The 25439-nt window shown below is 40.9% G+C and overlaps 1 protein-coding gene across 1 annotated transcript in view; it reads right to left on the reverse strand.

Annotated features, from left to right (window-relative positions):
* The window catches only part of LOC140724772 (centrosomal protein of 128 kDa), a 612511-nt gene that overhangs the window by 506459 nt on the left and 80613 nt on the right, over positions 1 to 25439 (reverse strand). Inside the window, exon 9 of the mRNA XM_073039351.1 lies at positions 16268 to 16348. Within this exon, the coding sequence (XP_072895452.1) occupies positions 16268 to 16348 (81 nt within the window). The remainder of the gene's footprint in view (positions 1 to 16267; positions 16349 to 25439) is intronic.

Consider the following 25439-nt stretch of genomic DNA (forward strand, 5'->3'; position numbering starts at 1 on the left):
TCCAACATTGTATTTCATTTGTTACTTCTTTGTCCATTTCCCTAAACTATCTAAGTCTCTCTGTAGGCTCTCTGTTTTCTCAACACTACCCACTCCTCCACCTGTCTTTGTATCCGGCAAATTTAGCCACAAATCCATTAATCCCATAGTCCAAATCATTGACATACATCGTAAAAAGCAGCAGTCCCAATAGCGACCCCTATGGAACTCCACTGATAACTGGCAGTCAGCCAGAATAGGATCCCTTTATTCCCACTCTATACTTCCTGCCAATCAGTCAATGCTCCACACATGCTAGTATCTTGCTAAGCAACCTCATGTGCAGCACCTTGTCAAAGGCCTTCTGAAAATCCAAGTACACCACATCTACTGCATCTCCTTTGTCTACCTTGCTTGCAATTTCCTCCAAAAATTGAAGGAGGTAAGTCAGGCAGGATTGTCCTCTCAGGAAACCACGCAGGCTTTGGCCTATCTTGTCATGTGCCTCCAGGTACTCCATAATCTCATCCCTAACAATCAATTCCAACAACTTACCAACCACTGCTGTCAGGCTAACAGGTCTATAGTTTCTTTTCAGCTGCCTCCCATCCTTCTTAAATAGTGGAGTAACATTTGCAATTTTCCAGTGATTCAGTACAATGTCGGAATCTATCAATTCTTGAAAGATCATTGTTAATGCCTTCACAATCTCTCCAGCTACTTCCTTCAGAACCTGAGGGCGCATTCCATCAGGTCCAGGAGATTTATCCACCCTCAGACCATTAAGCTTCCTGAGCACCTTCGCAGTAGTAATTATCACTGTACATACTTCACTTCCCTGACACTCTTGAATGTCTGGTCTACTGCAGATGTTTTCCACTGTGAAGACTGGTGCAAAATACACATTCAGTTCCTCTGCCGTCTCTGCGTCTCTCATTACAATATCTCCAGCATCATTTTCTATTGGTCTTATATCTACCCTCAACTCTCTTTTACCCTTTATATACTTAAAAAAGCTTTTAGTATCTTTGATATTAGTCACCAGCTTCCTTTCATAATTCATCTTTTCCTTCCTAATGACCTTCTGCAAGTTTCCAAAAGCTTCCCAATCCTCTATCTTCTGACTAGCTTTAGCTTCCTTGTGTGCCCTCTCTTTTGCTTTTACTTTGGCTCTGACTCACTTGTCAGCCACGGTAGCATCCTTCTTCCATTTCAAAATTTCTTCTTATTTGGAATATATCTTTCTTGATCTTCCCTCATTTTTTGCAGTTCCTCCAGCATTTTCTGTGTGTTGCTCTGGATTTCCAGCATCTGAAGAATGTCTTCTAAAATATCCAATGAGTTTTCAAAGATTTTGTTCTTAAGGCACAGGTGATGCTGCAAGATCTCACAGATAGTCACCACACTTGCCCCAATACAGTAAAAACCAACTTTGTATTGTATAGTGTCAGTGGACATTCTAAAACATTGACATTTTAATCTAAAACAAACTGTTATGTTTGTAACATATTAATCTACAGGTGAAAAACTCTGCTTAGCCATTTCAAGGGCATTAATTGTCAACCAATTAATGAACTAAAATCCTAATTGTGCATGATGGAAATCAGTGTGATGCGCTTCTGTACTGCCGGGGATAAGTTTAAGGAGAACCTAACATAATGTTTTCCCTACACATATGGTTTTACTTGAATATTTCAGCTAAGGGTGTCCCTGGCTTATATGACCTGAGTTTAAGCAGTATACAAATAGAATCATAGAGTCATATGGCTTGGAAACAAGGCCCTTTGGCCCAACTCACCCATACCAACCAAGGTTCCTATCTAAGTTGGTCCCATCTACCCACATTTAAATCCATATCCTTCTAAACCTTTCTTCTCCATAGTTGTCCAAATGTCTTTTAAATGTCGTTATTGTACTTGCCTGTCCTACATTCTGTGTCAGCTCATTTCTTATTAGCATCACCCTCTACATGAAGTAGTTGCCCCACCATTCCCTTTTAAATCTTTCCCTACTCACTTTAGCCTATGCCCTCTAGCTTTTGATTCCCTATCCCTGGGGAAAAGACTAAGCATTCACCTTATCTATGACCCTCACTAATTTCACCCATCAGTCTCCCATGTTCCAACTAATAAAGTCCTAGTCCGTCCAACCTCTCCCTGTAACTCAAGCCTTCAAATCCTAGCAACACCTTTGCACTCCTTTCAGCTTACTGACATATTTGCTATAACAGGGTGATCAAAATCATACACAATGCTCCACGTGTGGCTTTACCAATGTCTTGCACTACTGCTGCATATTATCTAAACATCTTACAGTCCATTACCTTATCAATTAATGCCAGCATGTCAAATCTGTCTTCACCACTCTGTCTTCCTCTGATGCCACTTTCAGCAAACTATGTACAGTGCTCTAAGGTCCCTCTGTTCCACAACACTCCCCAGAGAACTATCATTCACTGTACAAGAACTACACTGATTTAACTTTCCAAAATGGGTTCATCCAAAGCCAGAGCCAGAATGGGTTTCCAATCAAAATGCAAAATTGCACACCATTTGGGAATCCTTAGCTGAATCCTCAGCTAATGAAAATCCTTTGGTAACCTTTATTAAATTTCTTCACTGTCTTCACATCTTATACCAACAAATGCAAAATGTCAGTGGTAAAGACATTTTTCTTGAGTTAGGAGCCAAGCTGTGATGCTCTGGAAACTTTCTGAACAGGGAGTGTGCAATGATCACTCGATGTTTACCCACTCCATCCCTAATCTCATCACAATTTTCATAAAGGATTTGTCCCTGTTCAAAGTTTTTGTTCATTGTTACTTTTGTTGATATATTTCTGAGTTCCCTAGAAAAATTTTTTTACCTGAGCAACACACACAAAATGCTGCAGGAACTTGGCAGGTCAGGCAACATTTATGGAAATGAATCAATAGTCAACATTTCGTCTTTCATCACCACCTCTTTAGTCAAGAAAACACAGCAGAGTCTCCATTTTGAGGAGATTGAGATGAGTGAGGCATTACCCCCCCAGCCATTCTAACCATTTTTTACGGGAACATCATCCAGACCTGCTGTATCACTGTTTAGTAGGGGAATTGCAAGTCATCTGACCACAAGTCCCTTTAGAAGATTGTGAGGACTGCTAAGGATCATCAGGGTCTCTCTTCTACCCATCAGAGATATTTACCAGGAGCGCTGCATATGCAGGGCCCTTAGTATCATCAATGATCCTTCCCATCTATCAATGATCCCCCTACCATCAGGCAAGAAGTACCATAGCATTAGGATAAGGACTGTTAGGATGGGAAACAGCTTCTTCTCCCAAACTGTGAGACTACTGTCCTGCCTGCCACCAGCCAGGTCTCATCACTTGTGAAGCAGCAGTAACATTGAATTGTTTACTTTTTAACTTATGTTGTAAATGCATCGTATTATTTGTTAATTTATTTGTGGTAATACGTACTGTGTTCTGCACTTTAGTCCAGAAGAACATTGTTTTGCTTGGTGGTATACATGCATATGGTTGAATCACAATAAAATTGAACTCGAACTTTGGACTGTGGAAGGAAACGAGTGGATCCGGCGGAAACCCACAGAGTCAGGGGAGAACACAGAAACTCCTTATGGACAATGGTGGGAATCGAAACCCAATCTTACAGCAGGTCTGTAAATTGTTGCACTAACCGCTTTCCTACAGTGCCACTCTGCTGTCACAAACGCTATAGCAACTTTAGTCAGGGACCAATGCCAGGTCAAAGGTAGAAATACAAAAGCTATTCTTGGAGACACCATTTTGCTGTTAGCAACACAGAGACAATACCTTGCGAACAACTTTACTGCTGAATGATATGAAGTTACTAATTTTAAACCAAGAAACTTGCCACATAAAGTAAAGGCTTGTCTAGTCAGTCCTGGTGCACTTTCAACAAGATGATGTGTTTATTATTCAGTCAACCAGCATTCAATCTCTCAGCCATTGAAAGAAAATTCATTCCTTGAGGTTTAGAGTTGTCGGCATCCCCAGAATTACGGAGAGGGGAGAGCAGTATCACAATTTTCCATTACACAAAGTTGCATTACCTGAGCATACAGCAAGAAATACGGATTGAAAGAAAATAAATGTTGTTCCGATTTATTTTGTTTCCCCACATAAATTCTGTGAGAGTGAAATTTAGTCCGTATCTCAAATTTCTAGGTGTGATTTGTGCACTCTGTAGGGGCAAACTGTTATAACCCAAACAGCTGTAATGCAAGATACACCTGTGCTTTTTTTAAGTTTTTAAATTACTTTCTCTCTGCTTCTGATTTCTGATTCTGAGCATTATCTACATGTGAAATCACCAATTTTAATTTCCACTGCCTTTTCAGTATTTATGCTATTAATTTTGTTCAATAATTTGATTGGCTTGCCCTATTCATTTGGCTCCCAGATGTTCAATGTTCAATGCTGATGCTATCAGCTTACTTTTTTCAATAACTTGCCACTTGAAAATCTCAATGTGCTGGGAATTGTTTAATTAACGGTAGAGTTGTTATATTCACTCCGACAGCGAATTATGGACCAATGAGTTCTATTTGAGTATGATTTTAAACTTCAGTTGAAACAACTGCCATAATAAAGATAATCCCTCCAGTGATTTTACATTATTGCTGTTTGTTCATTTGTGAAAGAGAAGCAGCACTGTATCACCACTTTAATATTCTACATACATTTACACATTGAAGAAGCTTAATAACTTCAAAGATCCATTAGCACAAAAAACACATTTTATTTAAGCACAATGCCAGAATACATTTTCCCCCAGTAATTCTGCAATTGTGATCTAATTGCCTGTATTTGAAAAGAACCCATTCTTTAAAATCTAAATATAAATGATGTGTATGTGCCCAAGTACAGTAATTATACCAGAGACTGCAACTTGTACAATATGTTCTTTAGACTCAGAATTACATTAGAATTGTAGAATTACTGGATGAATCATGGATGATTCATAACTGAATGACAATACGTTTATATTGCGCCCATTACAAAAGCTGCAGGTGATCTCAAAAGTTCCTATAATAATCCTAAATTTACAGCAATTTGAGCTTCAGAAACTCTGTCACTCTTTATCGTTAACAGAGAAATGATTAACAGATGGGTTATATTTCCAATTTCACATCAGGACTATCAGGAGAAAGCAACACAGGACTATACTACATAGAACCATGGCCATGTCCATTACAGGACTGTAATACAAATGTTGTGGATAGTGAAGCAGGTTGTCATCGGTTACAACAGAACATTGTCAATGTTCAAGGCTACAATAGAACATTGACAGGATGCAGAGCTGGGCTGAGAAGTGCCAAATGGAGTTCAATCTAGAAAAGTCTGAGCAATTCACTTTGTAAGTTTGAATTTGGAGAAAGATACAGGATTAATGGCTGGACCCTCTATGGGGTTCATATCCATAGATCCCTCAAAGTTGCAGTGCAAGTTAATTGGATTATTGGATTAATATGTATGGTGTGTTGATCTTTATTAGTTGGAGGATTTAATTTACAAACTTAAGAGCAATGGGGTAATGTTGCAGTTCCATAAAACCCTGGTTAGACCACACTTGAAATATTGTGCTCATTTCTGGTCGCCTCATTATAGGAAGAATGTAGAAGCTTTAGAGAAGGTGCAGTGGGGATTTACCAGGATGTTGCCTGGATTAGTGAGCATGGAGTAAAAAGGTTGAGTGAGCTAGGGCTCTTCTCTTTGAATAGGAGGAGGATGAGAGATGACTTGATAGAGGTGTACAACATGACAAAAGGCACAGATCGAATGGACATCCAGAGACATTTTTCCAAGGCAGAAGTGGATAATACGAGGTGGCATAGTTTTAAGGTGATTTTAAGAAAGTTTAGGGGAGATATCAGAGAGAGAATTTTTACACCCAGAGTGATGGGCTATGGTAGAGGTAGTTACATTAAGGGAATTTCTCTTAGATAGGCACATGGATGATAGAAAGGATGGAAGGCTATCTAGGAGGGAAGAGTTAAATTGATCTTAGCATAGTTTAAAAGGTCAGCACAACATCACGGTTTGAAGGTCCTGTGTTGTGCTGTACAGTTCTATGTTCTATGCCCAGTTCTTAGAAGAGCTGCTGGTTCGGCTGTGTCTGCTTAATATTTTTAAAAGGAGATTAATAACTAAAGCATCAATTGAAGTATAATTGACTGTAGGGCAAGTTGCAATATCATAAATTTTCAATGAGAGTTTGACAAATTTGAAATGCAAGATGTTCAACATCCTTCAGTAGCATAATGCACTTCTAAGGGCAACCAAAAGATATTAAAAGACAACACAAAACTGTATCTGTGGGAGAAAAGGGATTATCAACATACTGGTCATTGCTTCACAAGGTCATCTCCACTCTCAGTCGTGAAGCAGCATTTCAACCCAAAATGTCAACAATTCCTTTCTTTCCACAATTGCTGCCTGACCCACAGAGTTCCTTTAGCAGATTGCTCCAAATTCTAGCATCTGCAGTCTCTTGTGTCTCCACAAAACAGCAGATCCATTAGCTCAGCTCTGCAACTTCTACCAAGATTGAAAACCTTCCTAGATTTCCACATTCAATACAAATCAGAAATAGCATCTCCTCTTTGCTGACAATCAGAACAGGTGTACTGCAAGGATGCATGGTTAGCTGACTGCTCTACTCTCTCTACACTCATGACTGTGTGGCTAGACACAGCTCACATGCCATCTATACCATAAATTTGCCAATAACACAATTGTTGCTGGCAGAATCTCAGATGGTGATGAGGAGTTGCACAGGAATGAGATAGATCAATTGCTGAGTGGTGTCACATCAGCAACCTTGCACTCAACATCAGTGGAACCAAAGACTTCAGGGAGGAAGATCAGGAGAACACCCATCAGTCCCCATCGAGGGGTCGACAGTGGGAAAGCTGAGCAGCTTCAAGTTCCTGGATATCAACTTCTCACTGGATCTATCCTGGGCCCAACATATTGATGCAATCCCGAAGAAGATACACCAGCAATAACTTCATTAAGAGTTTGAGGAGATTTGGGATTTCACAAAACATTCTAGCAAAATTCTACAGATGTACCACGAACAGTACTCTGGCTGGTTGCATCACCATCTGGTATGGGGGCTCCAATGCATCGGATCAGGAAAAAAACTGCAAAGGGTTCCACTCCATCACGGATGCAAGCCTTTCCACCTTCAAGGAGATCTTCAACCGGCAATCACTCAAGAAGTGGCATCCATCATCAAGGACTCTCACCATACAGGACCTGCCCTCTTCGCACTTCTACCAGCAGAGATGAGGTACAGGAGTCTGAAGACACACTCAACACAAAACAATACAACACATTTCTTGATATATGCCAATGAAAATAAACCTAATTCTGATACTCCTTTATGAAATCCTGGTTCTCTACCATGCTCTGAGATTGAAGTAATCCCTAAATTATGTACATCACTACACTAATGAAATCTTTCCAAGAGTTGATAATGATGAGCAAGTCAATCGTGGGACCTTTCACATTCAAAATATCCAAAGTAAGGAGTGATAAGTCACAATAAACTGAACAGCCTATAAATAATCTATCTCACCTATTCCACAATTCATATTATTTCAAACTAAATGTAGAACATAGAACAGTACAGCACTGGACAGACCATTCAGTCAACGAGATTGTGCTGTCATGGTGCCAATTTAACCTCAAGTTTATTGTCATCTGACTGTACGTATATACAACCAAACGAAACAACATTCCAGACCACAGTGCACCCACAAAACATATAATATCCACAATTCATAAACCAAAATATCACCATAAGTTTATAAAACATACGTCAGGATGCTGTTCGTCGCTTATAGCTCAGCATTTAATACCATTATTCCCACAATCCTGATTGAGAAGATGCAGAACCTGGGTCTCTGTACCTCCCTCTTCCTAACCGGAAGACCACAATCTGTGTGGATTGGTAATAACATCCCCTCCTCACTGACGATCAACACTGGCACACCTCAGGGGTGTGTGCGTAGCCCACTGCTCTACTCTCTATATACACATGACTGTGTGGCTAGGCATACCTCAAATACTATCTATAAGTTTACTGACAATACAACCATTGTTGGTAGAATCTCAGGTGGTAACGAGAGGGCGTACAGGAGTGAGATATGCCAACTAGTGGATAGTGCCACAGCAACAGCCTAGCACTCAATGTCACAGTAAGACAAAAGAGCTCATTGTGGACTTCAGGAAGGGTAAGACAAAGGAACATATACCAATCCTCCTAGAGGGATCAGAAGTGGAGAGAATGAGCAGTTTCAAGTTCCTGGGTGTCAAAATCTCTGAGGGTCTAACCTGGTCCCGACATAGCGATGTAGTTATAAAGACGGCAAGACAGCCACTATACTTCATTAGGAGTTTGAAGAAATTTGGTATGTCAACAAATACTCTCAAAAATGTCTATAGATATACCGTGGAGAACAGTCTGACAGGCTGCATCACTGTCTGGTATGGAGGGGCTACTGCACAGGACCAAAACAAGCTGCAGAGGGTTGTAAATTTAGTTGGCTCCATCTTGGGTACTAACCTGCAAAGTACCTAGGACACCTTCAGGGAGCAATGTCTCAGAAAGGCAGCATCCATTATTAAGGACCTCCAGCACCCAGGGCATGCCCTTTTCTCACTGTTACCATCAGGTAGCAGGTACAGAAGCCTGAAAGCACACACTCAGCGATTCAGGAACAGCTTCTTCCCCTCTGCCATCCAATTCCTAAATAGACATTGAATCTTTGGACTCTACCTCAACCTTTTTTTAGTACACAGTATTTCTGTTTTTTGCACTTTTTAAAATCTATTCAATATATGTATACTGTAATTGATTGATTTATTTATTATTATTTTTATTTTTATTCTTTTTCTCTTCTATGTTATGTATTGCATTGTACTGCTGCTGCTAACAAATTTCACGTCACATGCGGTGATAATAAACCTGATTCTGATTCTGAAATGTAATCCAAAATGAATGCACTACAGGTAAATGGTACACAGTACAGTAAACAGTACTGTCCTAGTGATTAGGCCTCAGGTGGCAGGGTATTCATTAAGTTTCAAAGCCTGAGGGAAGAGGCTGTTACAGCCTGGCAGTCCTAGTCCTAATGCTTCTGCACCTCTTTCCTGATAGTAGTGGAGCAAAGAGATTGTGAGATGAGCGGTGGGGATCCTCAACAATGCTTTTGACACTTTGTCTGCAACGCTCCTGGTAAATGGCACCAATGAGGTTGGGGGGAAACACCAGTGATCCTCTTGGTGGTTTTAACCATCCTCTGTAGGCTCTTACCATCTGCTGCCTTGTAGCTTCTGTATTACACAATAATGCAGCCAGACAAGATATTCTCAATGGTGCTTCTGTGGAAAGTTGTTAGAATAGGAGCATGCCTCAATCTCCTCAGAAAGTGTATACGATACTGTGCCTTCTTCACTAGTGAGGAAGTGTTATGGGTTCAGGCTAGATCATCCGTTACGTGCACACTAAGGAACTCACTGCTCTTCACTTTTTCCAAAGCAGAGCCATTGCTGTTCAATGCAGAGTGATCGATGTGTGCCGTCCTGAAGTCCACAATCATCTCTTTTGTCTTGGGCACATTGAGACTCAGGCTGTTGTTATCACACCGCTTGACAAGCTTCTCAACTTCCTCCCTGCATGCTGACTCATCATTGTTGCTGATGAGGTCCACCACTGTGATCATCAGCAAACTTGATGATGCGGTTTGAGCTAAGTCTGGCAGTGCAGTCGTGAGTCAGCAGTATGAACTGCAAAGAGCTGAGCATATAGCCCCAGGGACCACCAGTGCTCAACATTAAGGCACTTGAGCTGTTGCTGCCAACTCAGGCTGACTGGGGTCGTTAACTAACAAGTCCAAGATGCATTTGCATAGAGGATTGTTGAGTCCCAATGAGGACAGTTTGCCCACCAGTCTCTGATTGTGTTAAATGCCAAGCTGAAGTCGATGAACAACATCGTGGTATATGGGAAATCATTTTCTAGATGAGACAGGTCATAGTGAATGGTCCGGGCTATGGTATCATCAGTACACTGGTATGAGTGATAGGCGAACTGGAAAGGGTCCAATGTAACCGGACTGTGGCATTTTATATGATCCATTACCAGCCGCTCAAAGCACTTCATGATTGTTGAAGTTAGTGCCACTGGGCAGTAATTGTTGCTCTCTTTGGCACCAGAATGATAGTGGCTGCCTTGAAGCTTGCAGGATCAGTAGACTGTTTCAAAAAGATGTTAAATATGTCCATTAATATATCTGGTAGCTGATCCACACAGTCCCTCAGCACTCGACCAGGTATGTTATCCAGCCCCACAGCTTTGCTGGGGTTTATCTGGCTAGAATCCTTCTCAACTCAGCTGCAGCCAGAGAGGGTGCCTGTTCTTCAATGGATAAGGGTCTTTCCTTAATGTCACATTATTGGCTAAATGCCTTCTATGATTTGATTATTCAATATCAAATCATAGAAGGCATTCAGCCTATCAGAAAGAGAGGCATCAGTGTTCTCCTCCTGTGTATCATCTGTATCCCTCCATTCCCTCCATAATCATTTTATCTTTTATCCCCACTCTCCACCCTCCATTAATAAAAGTTATGAATAATTAAACCAAAGGTGATGATTTTCCTTTAACCTGTTGCTTTAGCTAAGACCTTGAAAGCTAAAATATATATATACTTTTTAAAAGACCGGCCTTTTATGGGTGATGTGGGCACAACTATCTATGCTGGTATATGATTTTTCCCACATCAAAACGTAGTTGAATGTTTCAGAAAGAAAATCAAAACAATACATTCTGCCAAATTCAACCACTAAATTCAAACAAAGGTTCTTTAAGGGTCTAATTTAAACCTATAGTTTTTATACTGTAAAACTCAAACTACTTAATAATTCAAATCTATCTGACACAAAAGGAGCTGAATCATCAAGTATAGAAAATATATTTGATGGTACATTTGAAAGGATAAAAGCTTACAAATGAAAACTCCGAACTGAAAGCAAAACATTCTAAATCTTCCAATTCAACTGGACAGCCACAGAGATGCTCTCTGACATCTCCTGAGAGTAGTGGTGGATAACTGTTTGTCAGGTTGGAGGCCAGTGACTAGTGGTGTGCCTCAGGGATCTGTACTGGGTCCAATGTTGTTTGTCATATACATTAATGATCTGGATGATGGGGTGGTAAATTGGATTAGTAAATATGCAGATGATACTAAGGTAGGTGGCGTTATGGATAATGAAGTAGGTTTTCAAAGCTTGCCAAGAGATTTAGGCCAGTTAGAAGAGTGGGCTGAAAGATGGTAGATGGAGTTTAATGCTGAGAAGTGTGAGGTGCTACATTTTGGTAGGAATTAACAGGACATACATGGTAAATGGTAGGGCATTGAAGAATGCAGTAGAACAGAGTAATCTAGGAATAATGGTGCATAATTCCCTGAAGGTAGAATCTCATGTGGATAGGGTGGTGAAGAAAGCTTTTGGTATGCTGGCCTTTATAAATCAAAGCATTGAATATAGGAGTTGGGATGTAATGTTAAAATTGTACAAGGCATTGGTGAAGCCAAATTTGGAGTATTTTGTATGGTTCTGGTCACCGAATTATAGGAAAGATGTCAACAAATTAGAGAGAGTACAGAGGAGATTTACTAGAATGTTACCTGGGTTTCAGCACCTAAGTTACAGAGAAAGGTTGAACAAGTTAGGTCTTTATTCTTTGGAGTGTAGAAGGTTGAGGGGGGACTTGATAGAGGTATTTAAAATTATGAGGGGGATAGATAGAGTTGACGTGGATATGCTTTTTCCATTGAGAGTAGGGGAGATTCAAACAAGAGGACATGAGTTGAGAGTTAAGGGGCAAAAGTTTAGGGGTAACACGAGGGGGAACTTCTTTACTCAGAGAGTGGTAGCTGTGTGGAACAAGCTTCCAGTAGAAGTGGTAGAGGCAGGTTCGATTTTGCCATTTTAAAAAAATTGGATAGGTATATTGGACAGGAAAGGAATGGAGGGTTATGGGCTGAGTGCAGGTCAGTGGGACTAGGTGAGAGTAAGCATTCGGCATGGACTAGAAGGGCCGAGATAGCCTGTTTCTGTGCTGTAATTGTTATATGGTTATAACTTGAAAGTATTTCTTAACCCATATAAAAATAAACAAATAAATATAAAATCAGTTTCACTGATATCAAGATGAAATTATCTTCTGTGAGGATTGATAGTGTGACCACTTGAGTCCAGTATGATGGTCCCCTGAGGGGTTGTCTACCGGATGTTACAGAGGATTCCCTTAATGAAGAACACCTGTGCGTGACTTTAACAAGTTGAGGCTGGTGCATGGGCAGCCAGCACACGGGCCTTGACAGATCACGATCAGGGTCCAGTGGCGTGGAATGCAAGACGACTGGGGACCCCTCACTGCTGCAGCCTTCCTCTGGCTTCACCGCTATTACGATGTGTCATCATCTTCCACGAGCTCAACCAGTGAAGTCTTGGTTGGATCACTCTTTTTCTGGAATCACCCCACTAAATTTACCACCATGGATGGTCTACTAGGAGCTAAGCCGCAGGTGGCTGAACTCCAGGTGGCATTGCCCTCAGGATCTCAGGAACTCACAAGCCTCTCCACCATGACAAAGTGACAATCCTTGGAAAAGTGTGAGCATTATAATATAGTAATGTCCAAACAAATGTGCAAAGCTAAATAACTTGTACAAGGAACAAAACACCCTCTGTAACTTTCATCACAGCGCATGTTGCTTGAAGCAACATGTACGGAGGAGACAATGCACAGGATTAGAAAAAGCTGCAGAGGGCCATAAACTCAGCCAGTTCCATCACGGGCATAGCCTACCCAGCATCAAGGACATCTTCAAACAGCAAAACCTCAAGAAGGTAACATCATTAAAGACCCCCACCATGCCCTGTTCTTATTACTACCATCAGGGAAGTAATATAGGATACTGAAGAAGTTCAAAGTAAATTTATTATTAAAGTACTTATATATCACTACATACTGACATTATCACTATATCTTGCAGGCATACTCAGGTGAAGAAGCGATTTAAGAACAACTTCTTCACTTCTCCCATCAGATTACTGAACGATACATGGGCCCAAAAACACTACCACAACATTTCGCTCTCGTTTTGCACTACTTATTTAATTTTCATATGTTTCTTATTAAACTTATAGTATATTTTATGTACAGCACTGGACTGCTGATGCAAAACAACAAAGTGAGGGGGTCGGGGATTATTATTGTGGCTGTTTTTTGCTGCAGGGAAGGGGAATTGTGCACTCTGCAAATGTTGTTTCTTTTTTTGGTGTCGAGGGGGAGTTGACATATTTTCTTTCAACAACACGCGTGGTCTTTCTGTATTTAATGCCTATCTGCAGTGGACAAATATCAGAGTTGTATTGCACATGCACACTTTGACAGTAAAATTTGAATTTCACGACAAATGTGAAATAATTCTGATTCTGAGATCTCATGTAGAATTACATCAGCATATAATTAATCCATTGTCATCTGTCAAAAGGTAGATAATATTTTCATTTCAAATTAATAGCAATTTATGGAACTTCTTTCTGAAAGTGACACTTCAAGCAGATAAAGTTGGGAAGAAGGTGTAGCCTACATCATTCAGAGTCAGGAAGTTGTGTTGCAGCTGTATAAAGACTTGATTACACAAGAGACTGCAGATGTTAGAATATGCAGCAACAATCTGCTGGAGGAACTCAGTAGGTTGAGTAGCATCTGTGGAAGGGAAGGAATTGTCAGTGAATTTGAGAAGAACTATCGACGTTTCAGGTACTGATGCAGGGTTTCAATGTGAAACAGTTCCTTTTCCTTCAGAGATGCCACTCATCCTGCTGAATTCCTCCAGCAAACTGCTTATTGCTAAAGTTTGGATCAGGCTGCATTTGCTATATGGTGTGCAGTTCCCCATTGTGGGAAATATGCATGTGGAGGCTTTGCTTGTCTTAAAACTTTGCTTTTGTATCAGTTTCAATCACCTCCCCGAGCACCCACCACTTTCTATGAAACCAAACTTGCCCACTATGGCCGCTCTCCTTAGAGCAAAACAGGTTGAGAGGTAATTTGATACAGGCCTTGCAATACTATGATGGATTAGACAAAGAAAACCTGTTCCAAGTTTATAATACAAGGTCAAAGTAATACAGATTTAAGGCACTGGGCAGGAGATACAGCAGAATAAGCAGAAGAATTTCTTTTAACCATAATGAGTGGAAGTCACTGCTTCCAGGAAGTCACAGGGAAAGAGCAAGACTACAGAATTGACTGGATTGCTCCACAGAGCACCAGCATGATCTCAAAGAGCCAAATGGTCACCTTCTGTGCTACAATGACTCTGGGATGCCTGTGAAGCAGACGTAATTAAATTTGCACATTAATCACAGACATGTAAAGTAGTGCAGAAAACACCCCAGGCTATTCATACCTGGACATAATGAAAATACATGTACATATACTATTAAACAACCCGCTAACCAAGTCACTTTCAGGAACAGTAACAGCAACAGAAAAAAAATCACTGCAACTTTTTCAGAAGAATATCACAACTTGTTGTGGCATTATTGGAGGCAATGCATTGTATCGGCTGATATTAATTTATCCTCTATAACTCAAACAGACCCTCATTTCAGGAAGCAGGTAATGTTCTTTCAAAGGACTTTAGACAAATTTATTTCTACATCAAACTAAACTAGTTATAGCATACATTTACTTCTGCCCCCAAACATAGCAGTCAATTTGTACATCACTAGGTCCAAACAACAACAAAGATGAATGACCAGTCGATTGGTTCTGTTTGCTGCTGTTGGTGGCAAGAGTAATGACAGAGAACATTCATATCCTTCCAATAGGAGCCAGTTCAATATCTCATCTGAAAGACTGTACTACATACAGTGCAATGCTCCCAAGCTTACATGCCTACTGAAGGGACACAAGGTTTCATGTAGTGTTCGTCAAATGGTCTGCTACTGTAAAGTTATTTAAATAACATACAACCTTATTGTCTGAAAAGGTAATATGCCATTCAAAGGTTGAGCAAGCTCAGGCTTTTTCTTTGGAGCAGAGGAGGATGAGTGATGCTCTGAAAGAAGTGTACAAGATGACAAGAGGCACAGACTGAGTGGACAGCCAAATAATTTTTCCCAGGGCAGGTATGGTTAATACAAGTGGGCATAATTTTAAAGTGATTAGTGAAAAGTATAAGGGGGGAGGTGAATGTCACAGATAAATTCTTTACACTAGTGGTGAGTGTGGGGAACACCCTGCCAGGGGTGATGGTAAACACAGATGTATTAAAAGCACTTAAGAAGCTCTTAGAAAGGACCATGGATTAAAAAAAGAATTGTAGGGCTATGGGGGAGGGAAGTGTTCGATTCATCTTAGAGTAGATTCAAGTTAAAAATTCAAAATAAAACTTATTATCAAAGTACATACATGTAACCACATACAACCCTGAGATTCTTCTTCTGCAGACATACTTAGCAAATCTATAGAACAATAACTGTAAACTGTAAATATCAGGAACTATAAACTGTAAACAAACTGTGTGTAATGCGTTGTAAAGTTTCACTGCTAATGTAATGGCCTCTCTGCAATGGTGCACTGTTAATGTAATGGTTTCTCTGTAGAAGCAATGACTAGAGGGGTTTTGGAATGTGGGCTAACCAATAAGAGGCATGTTGTTCTTTCTTGTGGGTCTGAGAGAAGGGATTTCTTGGAGCAAGGGTCCGAGGGTCAGCAACGCTCGGAGGAAGTCGATGGGGAACGAATGGACGAATGTGCACATAAGACTGTTTCATTAAAATGAGCCCTTTTTCTTTTTATTTTCTTTATAACCCTATAGCCAGATTAAGATTTATAAAGCTCAATAGTTTAATTGCATATGGTGTACTGTCTGATATTTTGAGGTTCGGATTTATAACAGGCAACACATCATACAGCATCCACACAAACGCGATTTTTCAGTTTGGCTGGGCCAGAGGCTGTCTGCCCCTAGACACACGCATGCCGGCTGAACCTGAGGGTTACATGTGCAAATGCAGATATAAATATAAATAAAAGGTCAGCACAACATTGGGGGCTGAAGGGTCTGTATTGTATTGTGCTGTACTGTTCTATGTTGAAATACTTCCAAAAGCAAAAGGCTCAACCAGAGAGATGCAATCAGTCAAAATATTAACTTACCAGGAGCTTCTCCTCTTGAGATTTTGAAAGTTTACTCTTCATCCCCTCCACTTCATCAATCTTATCCCGTTTCTTTAACTCCTTTTAAAAATAAATAGCAAAACTTAGACTTCAAATACCACAAGCACCAAATTTCAAACAGAACAATTCTTAAAAGAGATGCAGATTTGGAGAGTGAATAGAGATGTTTTCTGTTCCAACTATTTTAGATGAGCGTGTGTGAACAAAGATTAGTAGGGTGTCAAGAGGTTTTCATAAAGCAAAATCAAATACACCTGCACCAGTTGGGACAACACATCTCTACAGAGGCTAAAAAGAAACAGATTCTATTATTATATTATCTTCATGTATTTGTGTTTGAATTTTGTAATATCCTGAAATCTGTAAATAGGTGTTCAATATGTCATACTAATTTGCCTGTATAAAGAATTTTGGCTCTCAAAACCTTTAAAACTGAGAAAGGATGCCAAATGTACAGATTTATGTGCAGATAATTTAGCAGCAGCAGATAGGGACACAAAAAACTGCAACACCACGAAGGTGGAGAGAGGATGGATCTCTGCTTTGAAGCAATGGTCCTGAAACGTGGCACGAACATGATCAGTAACAGGAAGCATGTGGTGTGCTCTGAACAACTGTGGTAGAGGCCCAGAAAAATATGCTCCAATCTACTGCAGGAGTAGTCACATGAATAAACTTTACACCATTATTAATCACACATTGAGATTCATTACAGGTTCCACAGTTTTAAATCACGAAGTGTGCGCTTCGTGACCTCTTGAGCGATCTAGGGCTATCCCCTTGGAGTAAGAGAGGATGAGAGGTAACTCGATAGAGGTGTACAAGATGATAAGAGGCACAGATGTAGTGGATGGCCAGAGACTTTTTCCAAGGGCAGAAACAGCTAACACAACAAGGCATAAACTTAAGGCATTACAAAAGTTCAAAGTTCAAAGTAAATTTATTATCTAAGTACATGTGTGCTACCTCGAGATCATTTGGAGGAATGTATGGGAGGATGACAGGTATTTTTTTTTACACAGAGGGTGGCAGTATGTTCCATGCCCCCTCCATTCTCCATGCAAATAACTCTACCTCTGATTACCCCCCCCCCCCAGTATTTTCCTCCAATCACCTTAAAATTATGCCCTGTTGTATTAGCCATTTCCACCTCGGAAAAACTCTCAGACCTCCACTCTATTTATCACTCTTATGACCTTACACCAATTTCCCTCGAGATCAATAAAGTATGTCTGTCTGTCTGTCTGTCTGTCTGTTACACCATGTACTACCTTGAGATTGATTTGGAGGAATGCATAGGGGAATGTCAGAGGTAGGTTTTTTTTTTACACAGAGAATGGCAAGTGTGTAGAATGCACTACCAAGGGTGGTAGTAAAGCCAGATGTATTGTGGACATTTAAGGCACATGGATGGATGAAAATTGGAAGGCTATGTGGAAGGAAAAGATTCGATTGATCTTAAGAGTAGGTTACAGAACCAGCACAACATTGTAGGCTGAAGGGCCTGTATATGCTCTATGTTCAAACAGAGACACTATCAATGAAGGCAGATGAAAATGGGCACAAATTGATGACTGCAACACGTACAACACGCTGGAGGAACTCAGCAGGTCAGGCAGCATCTATGGAAATGAGCAGTCAGCGTTTTGGGCCGAGACCCTACATCAGGACTGAAGAGGGAGGGGAAAAGGGCCCTATAAAGAAGGTGGGGGGAGGGTGGGAAGGAGAAGGCTGGTAGGTGCCAGGTGAAAAACCAATAAGAGGAAATATCAAGGGGTGGGGGAGGGGAAGCAGGGAGGGGATAGGCAAGAAAGGTGAAGTAATGTAAGGGGAAAGCACTATGTGTAGTAGAAGAAGGCAGAATCATAAGAGGGGTGTTAGGCAGCTGGAGGAGCAGGCACAGTGAAACTAGGATGGGGGAAAGGAGAGGGAGAGAATTACCGGAAGTTGGAGAATTCATCTTCATTCAAAGGGGCTGGAGACTACCCAGACAGTATATGAGGTGTTGCTCCTCCAACCTGAGTTTAGCCTCATCATGGCGGTAGAGGAGGCCATGAATGAACATATCCAAATGGGAATGTGAAGCAGAGTTGAAGTGGGTGGCAACTAGGAGATCCTGTCTGTTGTAGCGGATGGAGCGGAGGTGCTCAACGACTGCAGATTTGAGCAGGGGAATGCCCGAGATATTAAAAGTCACAAAGAGTTGGTACACAAAGTACATAACATAAACTCTGGGAATAGAGGGGAGAAAAAATCAGACTCATGTGCCAAAAGGAAAGTGTTGAATGATGGAAAAGTTTATGCTAATGAGTTTCATTACAATACAAAGTATTATCACCCCCCCCCCCCACCTCCCATCCTTTGGCACAACCCCAGCTTCCCACTTCCCCACCTTTCAATGTTTCCTTGATGAGGAAAGTGAATCAAAAGCTGAAATACACTGATCGAAACAGTCACTCACTTAATGTCTCATGGCATAAAGACCAACAAAGCAGTGGCTTTGATGCATACTATCTGCCATAATGCCCCAAATAATGGAAGAAGCTGGTGACAAAGACTGGCATGTACAATCAGATGACATCATTCAGCACATCTCGCACTCAATGACAACATGTTTTTCTCTGCTATACTAAATGACCAATATGAGTCAGAGCCACCCTCTGGTCAAGAGAATAAAGAAGCTCCTAAACGCAGCTGGCAAGAAAATACCCTCAGCGACAAGTCAGCATCTGACAACCTGAACAGATTGTGAGACAAGCAAAGGCAATTTTGTTATGAAATCACAGGCCATCAAATACTCAGCTGTCTACATCAGAAGAAGCAAACTAGAGCCATTGAGTTATACAGCACAGAAACAGGTCATTGAAACTTGCCAAGATGGTGCCAAGCTGCTATCTCCATCAAGGTCGCACCTCAGTTGTTTTTTCAGGTTTTTGTTTTAGGTTTGTAGGGATGGTTTAGGGATAGAGAGGGGAATTATGGGTTGGGTTACAGTTTATGGATGGGAATGTAAGGAAATTAAGACAAGTAGGAGTCTAAGCCTCTGCTCCACATTCAAAGGTGAGCATCGTGGACATGGTTGGCAGACCAACAATGACATTCAGGGTCACACCATTGGCAAATCCAAAGTTAAGGGCCTGGAGTTCGGGTCTGCACCCAGCAATGTCATTCATTGTCATCGGCAAGTCCAGGGACAATACTAAGAATGCAGAAGTCCAGATCAAAATCCAAAGGTTGATTGGCTGTCCAGAAGTCAAGGTACGATGGCCAGAGCCTTGAACCTGCAAACTTCTGCAAGTCCACTGGAGAAGTCGAAGGCCTAATGTCTGCGAATCCATGAGTCCCAGGATTAGAACACCGAGTATGTGTGTGGGTAGAGTGGTGGGAAGGAGGGAAGTATAGGTCTTGTTTTGCTGGTGTTCCTTTGTAATTGGGTACATTGTTTTGTTATGTGCTGTGTTGTTCTGCCAAACATGGTTAGCATGCTATGTTGCTGCTGGAATGTATGGTGACATTTGTGGGTTGCCCTCAGCACAATCTTGGGTGTGTTGGTTGTTAATACAAATGGCACAATTCAGTGTATGCTTTGATGTACATGTGATAAATAAAAATGAATCTCAATCTGATCCAAGCATCTACCTGAGCTATAACATTTGCCCCTTTTTTCTCTGGGCCTTTCCAAAGGAAAGTACCTCTCCACTTTCTTCACAATGTTACAACACCCTTATGAGTTGCCCATTTGAACACAGAAAAAAAGCTTTAACACCACTCCGTAAGGGTGGCATGATAGGACAGCAGTCAGCATAACACTTCACAATGCCAGCCACCTGGTTTCAATTCCCACAACTGTCTGTAAAGTTGCACATTTTCCCCATGACTGTGTGGGTTTCCTCCCACACTCCAAAGATGCATGAATTAGTGAATTGTGGGCATGTTGGCACTGGAAGCATGGCAACATTTGCAAGCTGACCCCGCAAACTATGCAGTTAGCTGTATGTTTTGATATACATGTGACAACTAAAGCTAGTCTTTTTTCTCATTGAGTTGTACAGCATGGAAACACAGCCTTCAGCCCAACTTGTCCATGCTGTCTGAGCTAGTCAATTGGCCTGCATCATGTCGCAACTCCAAAACCAGGAGCTTTGGCCTGTGCAGGACACTAGCAGAAAACCACATAGGATGGCTAGACTGGAGATAAAGAATATTACAGCACAGTACTGGCCCTTCAGCCCACAGTGTTGTACCAACCTTTTAACGACCTTCTAATCCTTTCCTCTTGCAAGAAGTATGAAGTGTGGAGAACAGAGTATGAAGAAGCAAAGAAGTATGGATTCATTGGCTTCCCAGGACCCAAAACGTGTCAGTGAATGATTATAAACACAATAGATTATGCAGAAGCTGATAAGTTTAAGCAACACACACAAAATGCTGAAGGCACTCAGCAAGTCGAGCAGCATCCATGCAGGGCATAAGTAGTTTAGGTTTCGGGCCACTGAAGGCCACTCGGTGCAGCAAGTGCCTGACTTGCCGAGTTCCTCCAGAATTTGTGAGTGTTACTCAGTGAGTGATTGCATGTGCCCAGCACGCAGTAATTAAATAGTAAAAGTGAAGGATAACGCAAAAAAAAACATTGACACACAAACATGTTTGTTTTGAGATGCTGCGCATATCTGATGCCAGCACATACTTCCCTGTCCACCTCACTCTTCACAGCACTAAATCCATTCACTGCAAAATGTGATTTAACAATAAAAGACAGTTCCTATGTTTAAGGTATAATGGGTTTCAACTGCAGCTAACACACTTTCTGTCCAATGATCAATACTTAACTGCTAGGACCAGTAGTGTTACTGTTACTCTCCTGTCAGGTCAGAGGAGCTTAATATATAACACACTGCAAAAAGATTTATTGACTCAAAGGTTGGCTTTATTACAGTTTGACATTGCTTTAATAACAAAGCTTGATATTTATAAAATTTAAACCGCAGCCTCAGCTCAAAGTTGAAAAGCTAGAAAGAAATAGTCAAATGTTTAGCTCGGGAACATTAGGCTTGATTGTGAGTGCCTTCACAATGTCACAACACTAATATTAGTTCTCCATCTGAACACAAGGCAAAGACTTAAAATGACTGAAGGTGCCAAGCCCCAACAGTACAAAGACTTGGTGTGGAGATGGATAGCCTTGGAACTTCAATAACATGCTTCAAGTCAGCCATCCTGTGCATACGTACCATCCAAAGACAGGTGAATCAGTAAGCTATCACCCTGCTGCTTGAAGCATTGTGCAATCACCTTGTGGATGGCATCTAAATTAAATGTTAGAAATTCACTGTACAAAATGCTGAAAGTTGATTTCACAGTACAATGTGTATTATAAATAAGATTTTTCTTTCCTACCCCAACAAAGTAACGCATTTTAATAGTGTCTGTTTTTTTGTGCAGCACCCAGCTGAAGGTGAGCGACAGGCAGAAAATGAGAAACAAACATCCTTAATCCATATTTGGTCACCAATAAAGCGAGAAGGAACCCCCACTGACACTAGCTGCAAAGCAGCAAAGGTTCTTATGAAGGCAAGATGTGGAAAAAATAGGAGGAATTGGATTAAAGTTCCCTGAATACAGTGTAGTCAGGAAAGGAGAGTCGTGTCAGCATTGAATAGGGGAATGTTTCAGTAGCAAACAGAGGATATGCTGGAGCGATCAAAGGAAAAATACACTTAAAGGAAAAAAAAAATCAGAGATGCAGTGTTACCACTCCGACTATTCAACAGGTACCAACCAGTGGAATGATGCTGAAGAACAGATTTACAGAGAATTACCAGCTGTGAAAATAATAGTGGATTTGAACTATCCAAACATTAGGTTGGGTTAGACCAATGAACAAGGAAGTGGATAGGATTGAGGGTTAGAAAGAGGAAGAGAGAGACACACAGAGAGAGGAGAGAGAGATTCAAGATTGTTTAATGTCAGTTCCTGGTCACAAGTGCAAAAAAACAAAATAATTGTTACTCCAGATCCAATGCAGTGCAAAAAAAGGACAACAAAGATAAAGAACACAATAATAATACTAAAAATAAAGGCCTATGCAGTAGGGAAATTCTAGGCAGTTTCTAGAGTAGGTTACATGGTCAGCACAACGTTGTGGGTCAAAGGGCCTGTAATGTGCTGTAAATTTCTATGTTCTATGTTTAAAAAATACACACAATAAATATAAAGAAATATAAAAAGCTTACAGTACCATCCAAAAGTTGTATGTATATATGTGCCTAAGACTCTGGCACTACTGTATATACATGGATTGATTGTATGTCCATACAGTGACACTAGGCTATGCAGAAGGTGACTGTATTTTTAAAAAGTAGTGGTGGACTTATGGATGGAGGTGTCGATCGGCCTCACTGCTTGGGAAAGTAACAGCTTTTGAGTCTGATGGTCCTGGTGTGGATGCTCCTGATGGGAGTGGGACAGATAGCCCATGAGCAGGGTCTGTGGGATCCTTCATGATGTCACTGGTCCTTTTCCAACACCTCCTTGTATATACGTCCCTAATGGCAGAGGGAGAGGGAGAGGGAAAGAGAGAGAGAGAGGGAGAGAGGGAGAGAGGGGGAGAGAGATAGAGAGAGAGAGAGAGAGAGAGAGGGAGAGAGAGAGAGAGAGGGAGAGAGAGGGACAGAGAGAGAGAGGGAGAGAGACAGAGACAAACAGAGAGAGAGAGAGAGAGAGAGACAGACAGACAGACAGACACACAGAGTGAGACACAGGGACTCCACTGGGACTGCAAGAAATTGGGACACAGACAGACAGGGAAATTGTTAGTTTATAAAGTGCATTCAGCAGAATTTTCCTGATGAGCGTGGCACAAAAAGGAAGGTTATATTATGGGATGTATTATGGAAACGTGACAAAATACTGTACTGAGTAACAGCAAAAGAATATTGAGGAAACTAATCATATTACAGTAGAATGTACAATACTTGTGGAAAAGAATACAGATAGATCAATGAGAATAGATTTGGCCAGGATAAATTGGAATCAAAACTTGACTGGCAAAACTACAAATGCACAATGAGAAGTCTTTAAAATGGGGTGTTTTGGCTAGTTTGGATAAGAGAGGAAGGTTAAGAAATTTAAACCAGGACTTCTTGGATCATCAAGAGAAAATTTAACCATTAAAAAATCCATGCAACAAATGCCAGGTAAGTAAATGGGAACAAGACTGATGACAGTAAGTTCAGAGAGAAACTCTATATAAGTGAGGCAAAGAGAGCATGTGAAAGACAGGCAACAAAAGGAAAGGCCAAAAATGTGCCACAATACTTTAACAAGTAAAGGTCTGCATGAATAGAGGCAGAGATATTCAGAGACCAAATAAGAAATTTCGTTATGAGGGCAAAGTGCTTATGGAGATATTAAATGTACATCTTGATATTGATTTATTATTGCCACATATACCAAAGTACAATTTTACATTATCATCCATACTACTAATTTCAGAACGCAAGTACATCAAAGGTGGTGCAAAGAGAACAGCAATTTCAAAGCCTCTGCTATTTTAAAAGTTTGCACAGGTTTAGCATGTCATCTAAAACTTTGACAAACTTCTACAGATGTAGGGTGGAGTATATCCTAACTGGTTGCATCACATCTGGGTATGGAAACACCAATGCCCTAGAACAGCAAGTGGTGGATACTGCCGAGTCCATCACAGGAAAAGCCTACTCCACCACTGGGTATATCTACAAGGAACACAGCCACAAGAAAGAAGGATCCATCATCAAGGACCCCCACCATCCAGGCTCTGTTCTCGCTGCTGCCATCAGGAAAAAGGTACAAGAGCCTCAGGTCCACCACCACCAGGTTCAGGAACAGTTCAACCATTAGGTTCCTGAACCAGCATGGATAACTTTATTCACCTCAACTCTGAACAGATTCCACAACTGACTCAATTTCAAGGACTCTACAACTCATGTTCTCATTAATATTTATTAACTTTGTATTTGCACAGTTTGCCTTCCTTTACACATTGGTTGGTCATCAGTCTTTTAAAACTGATTAAAGTGTGCAGTTTTTAAATGATTCTATTGCATTTCTTTGTTCTACTGTGAATGTCTCAGAGAAAATAAATCTCAAGGTAGTATATAGTGACATACAGCAGATGTACTTTGATAATAAACTTACCTTGAAAAAGCAGAATTTGTTACATTTACAGAGCAAGTGCAGTGCAGATAGACAATAAGGTGTAAGGGACATGAGGGGGTAAATTGAGTTCAACGGTTAACATACAACATATCTTTATGGTACAAGATATCTGTTCAAGATCTTTTAACAATGAGATACACTCAGTGGTCACTTTATAAGGTACAGGAAGTACCTAATAAAGTGGCCACTGAGTGTATGTTCATGGTCTTCTGCTGCTGTAGCCCATCCACTTTAAGCTTCGACATGTTGTACACTGAGAGGTATTTTGCACATCACTGTTGAGGCGCATGATAATTTGAGTTACTGTTGTCATCTACTGTTGTCTCCTCTGACCTCTCTTATTCACAAAGTGCAACAAGACCTGGGTGTCATTGTACACCAGTCATTGAAAGTGGGTATGCAGGTACAGCAGGCGGTGAAAAAGGCAAATGGTATGTTGACATTCATAGCAAGAGGATTCGAGTACAGGAGCAGGGAGGTTCTACTGCAGTTGTACAAGGCCTTGGTGAGACCACACCTGGAGTATTGTGTGCAGTTTTGGTCCCCTAATCTGAGGAAAGACATTCTTGCCATAGAGGGAGTACAAAGAAGGTTCACCAGATTGATTACTGGGATGGCAGGACTTTCATATGAAAAAAGACTGGATTGACTGGGCTTATACTCACTGGAATTTAGAAGATTGAGGGGGGATCTTATTGAAACATATAAAATTCTAAAGGGATTGGACAGGCTAGATGCAGGAAGATTGTTTCCGATGTTGGGGAAGTCCAGAACGAGGGGTCGCAGTTTAAGGATAAAGGGGAAGCCTTTTAGGACCAAGATGAGGAGAAACTTCTTCACACAGAGAGTGGTGAATCTGTGGACTTCTCTGCCACAGGAAACAGTTGAGGCCAGTTTATTGGCTAAGAGGGAGTTAGATATGGCCCTTGCGGCTAAAGGGATCAGGGGGTAT

This window comes from Hemitrygon akajei, chromosome 3, assembly GCF_048418815.1.
Source record: "Hemitrygon akajei chromosome 3, sHemAka1.3, whole genome shotgun sequence".
Taxonomy (NCBI): Eukaryota; Metazoa; Chordata; class Chondrichthyes; order Myliobatiformes; family Dasyatidae; genus Hemitrygon; species Hemitrygon akajei.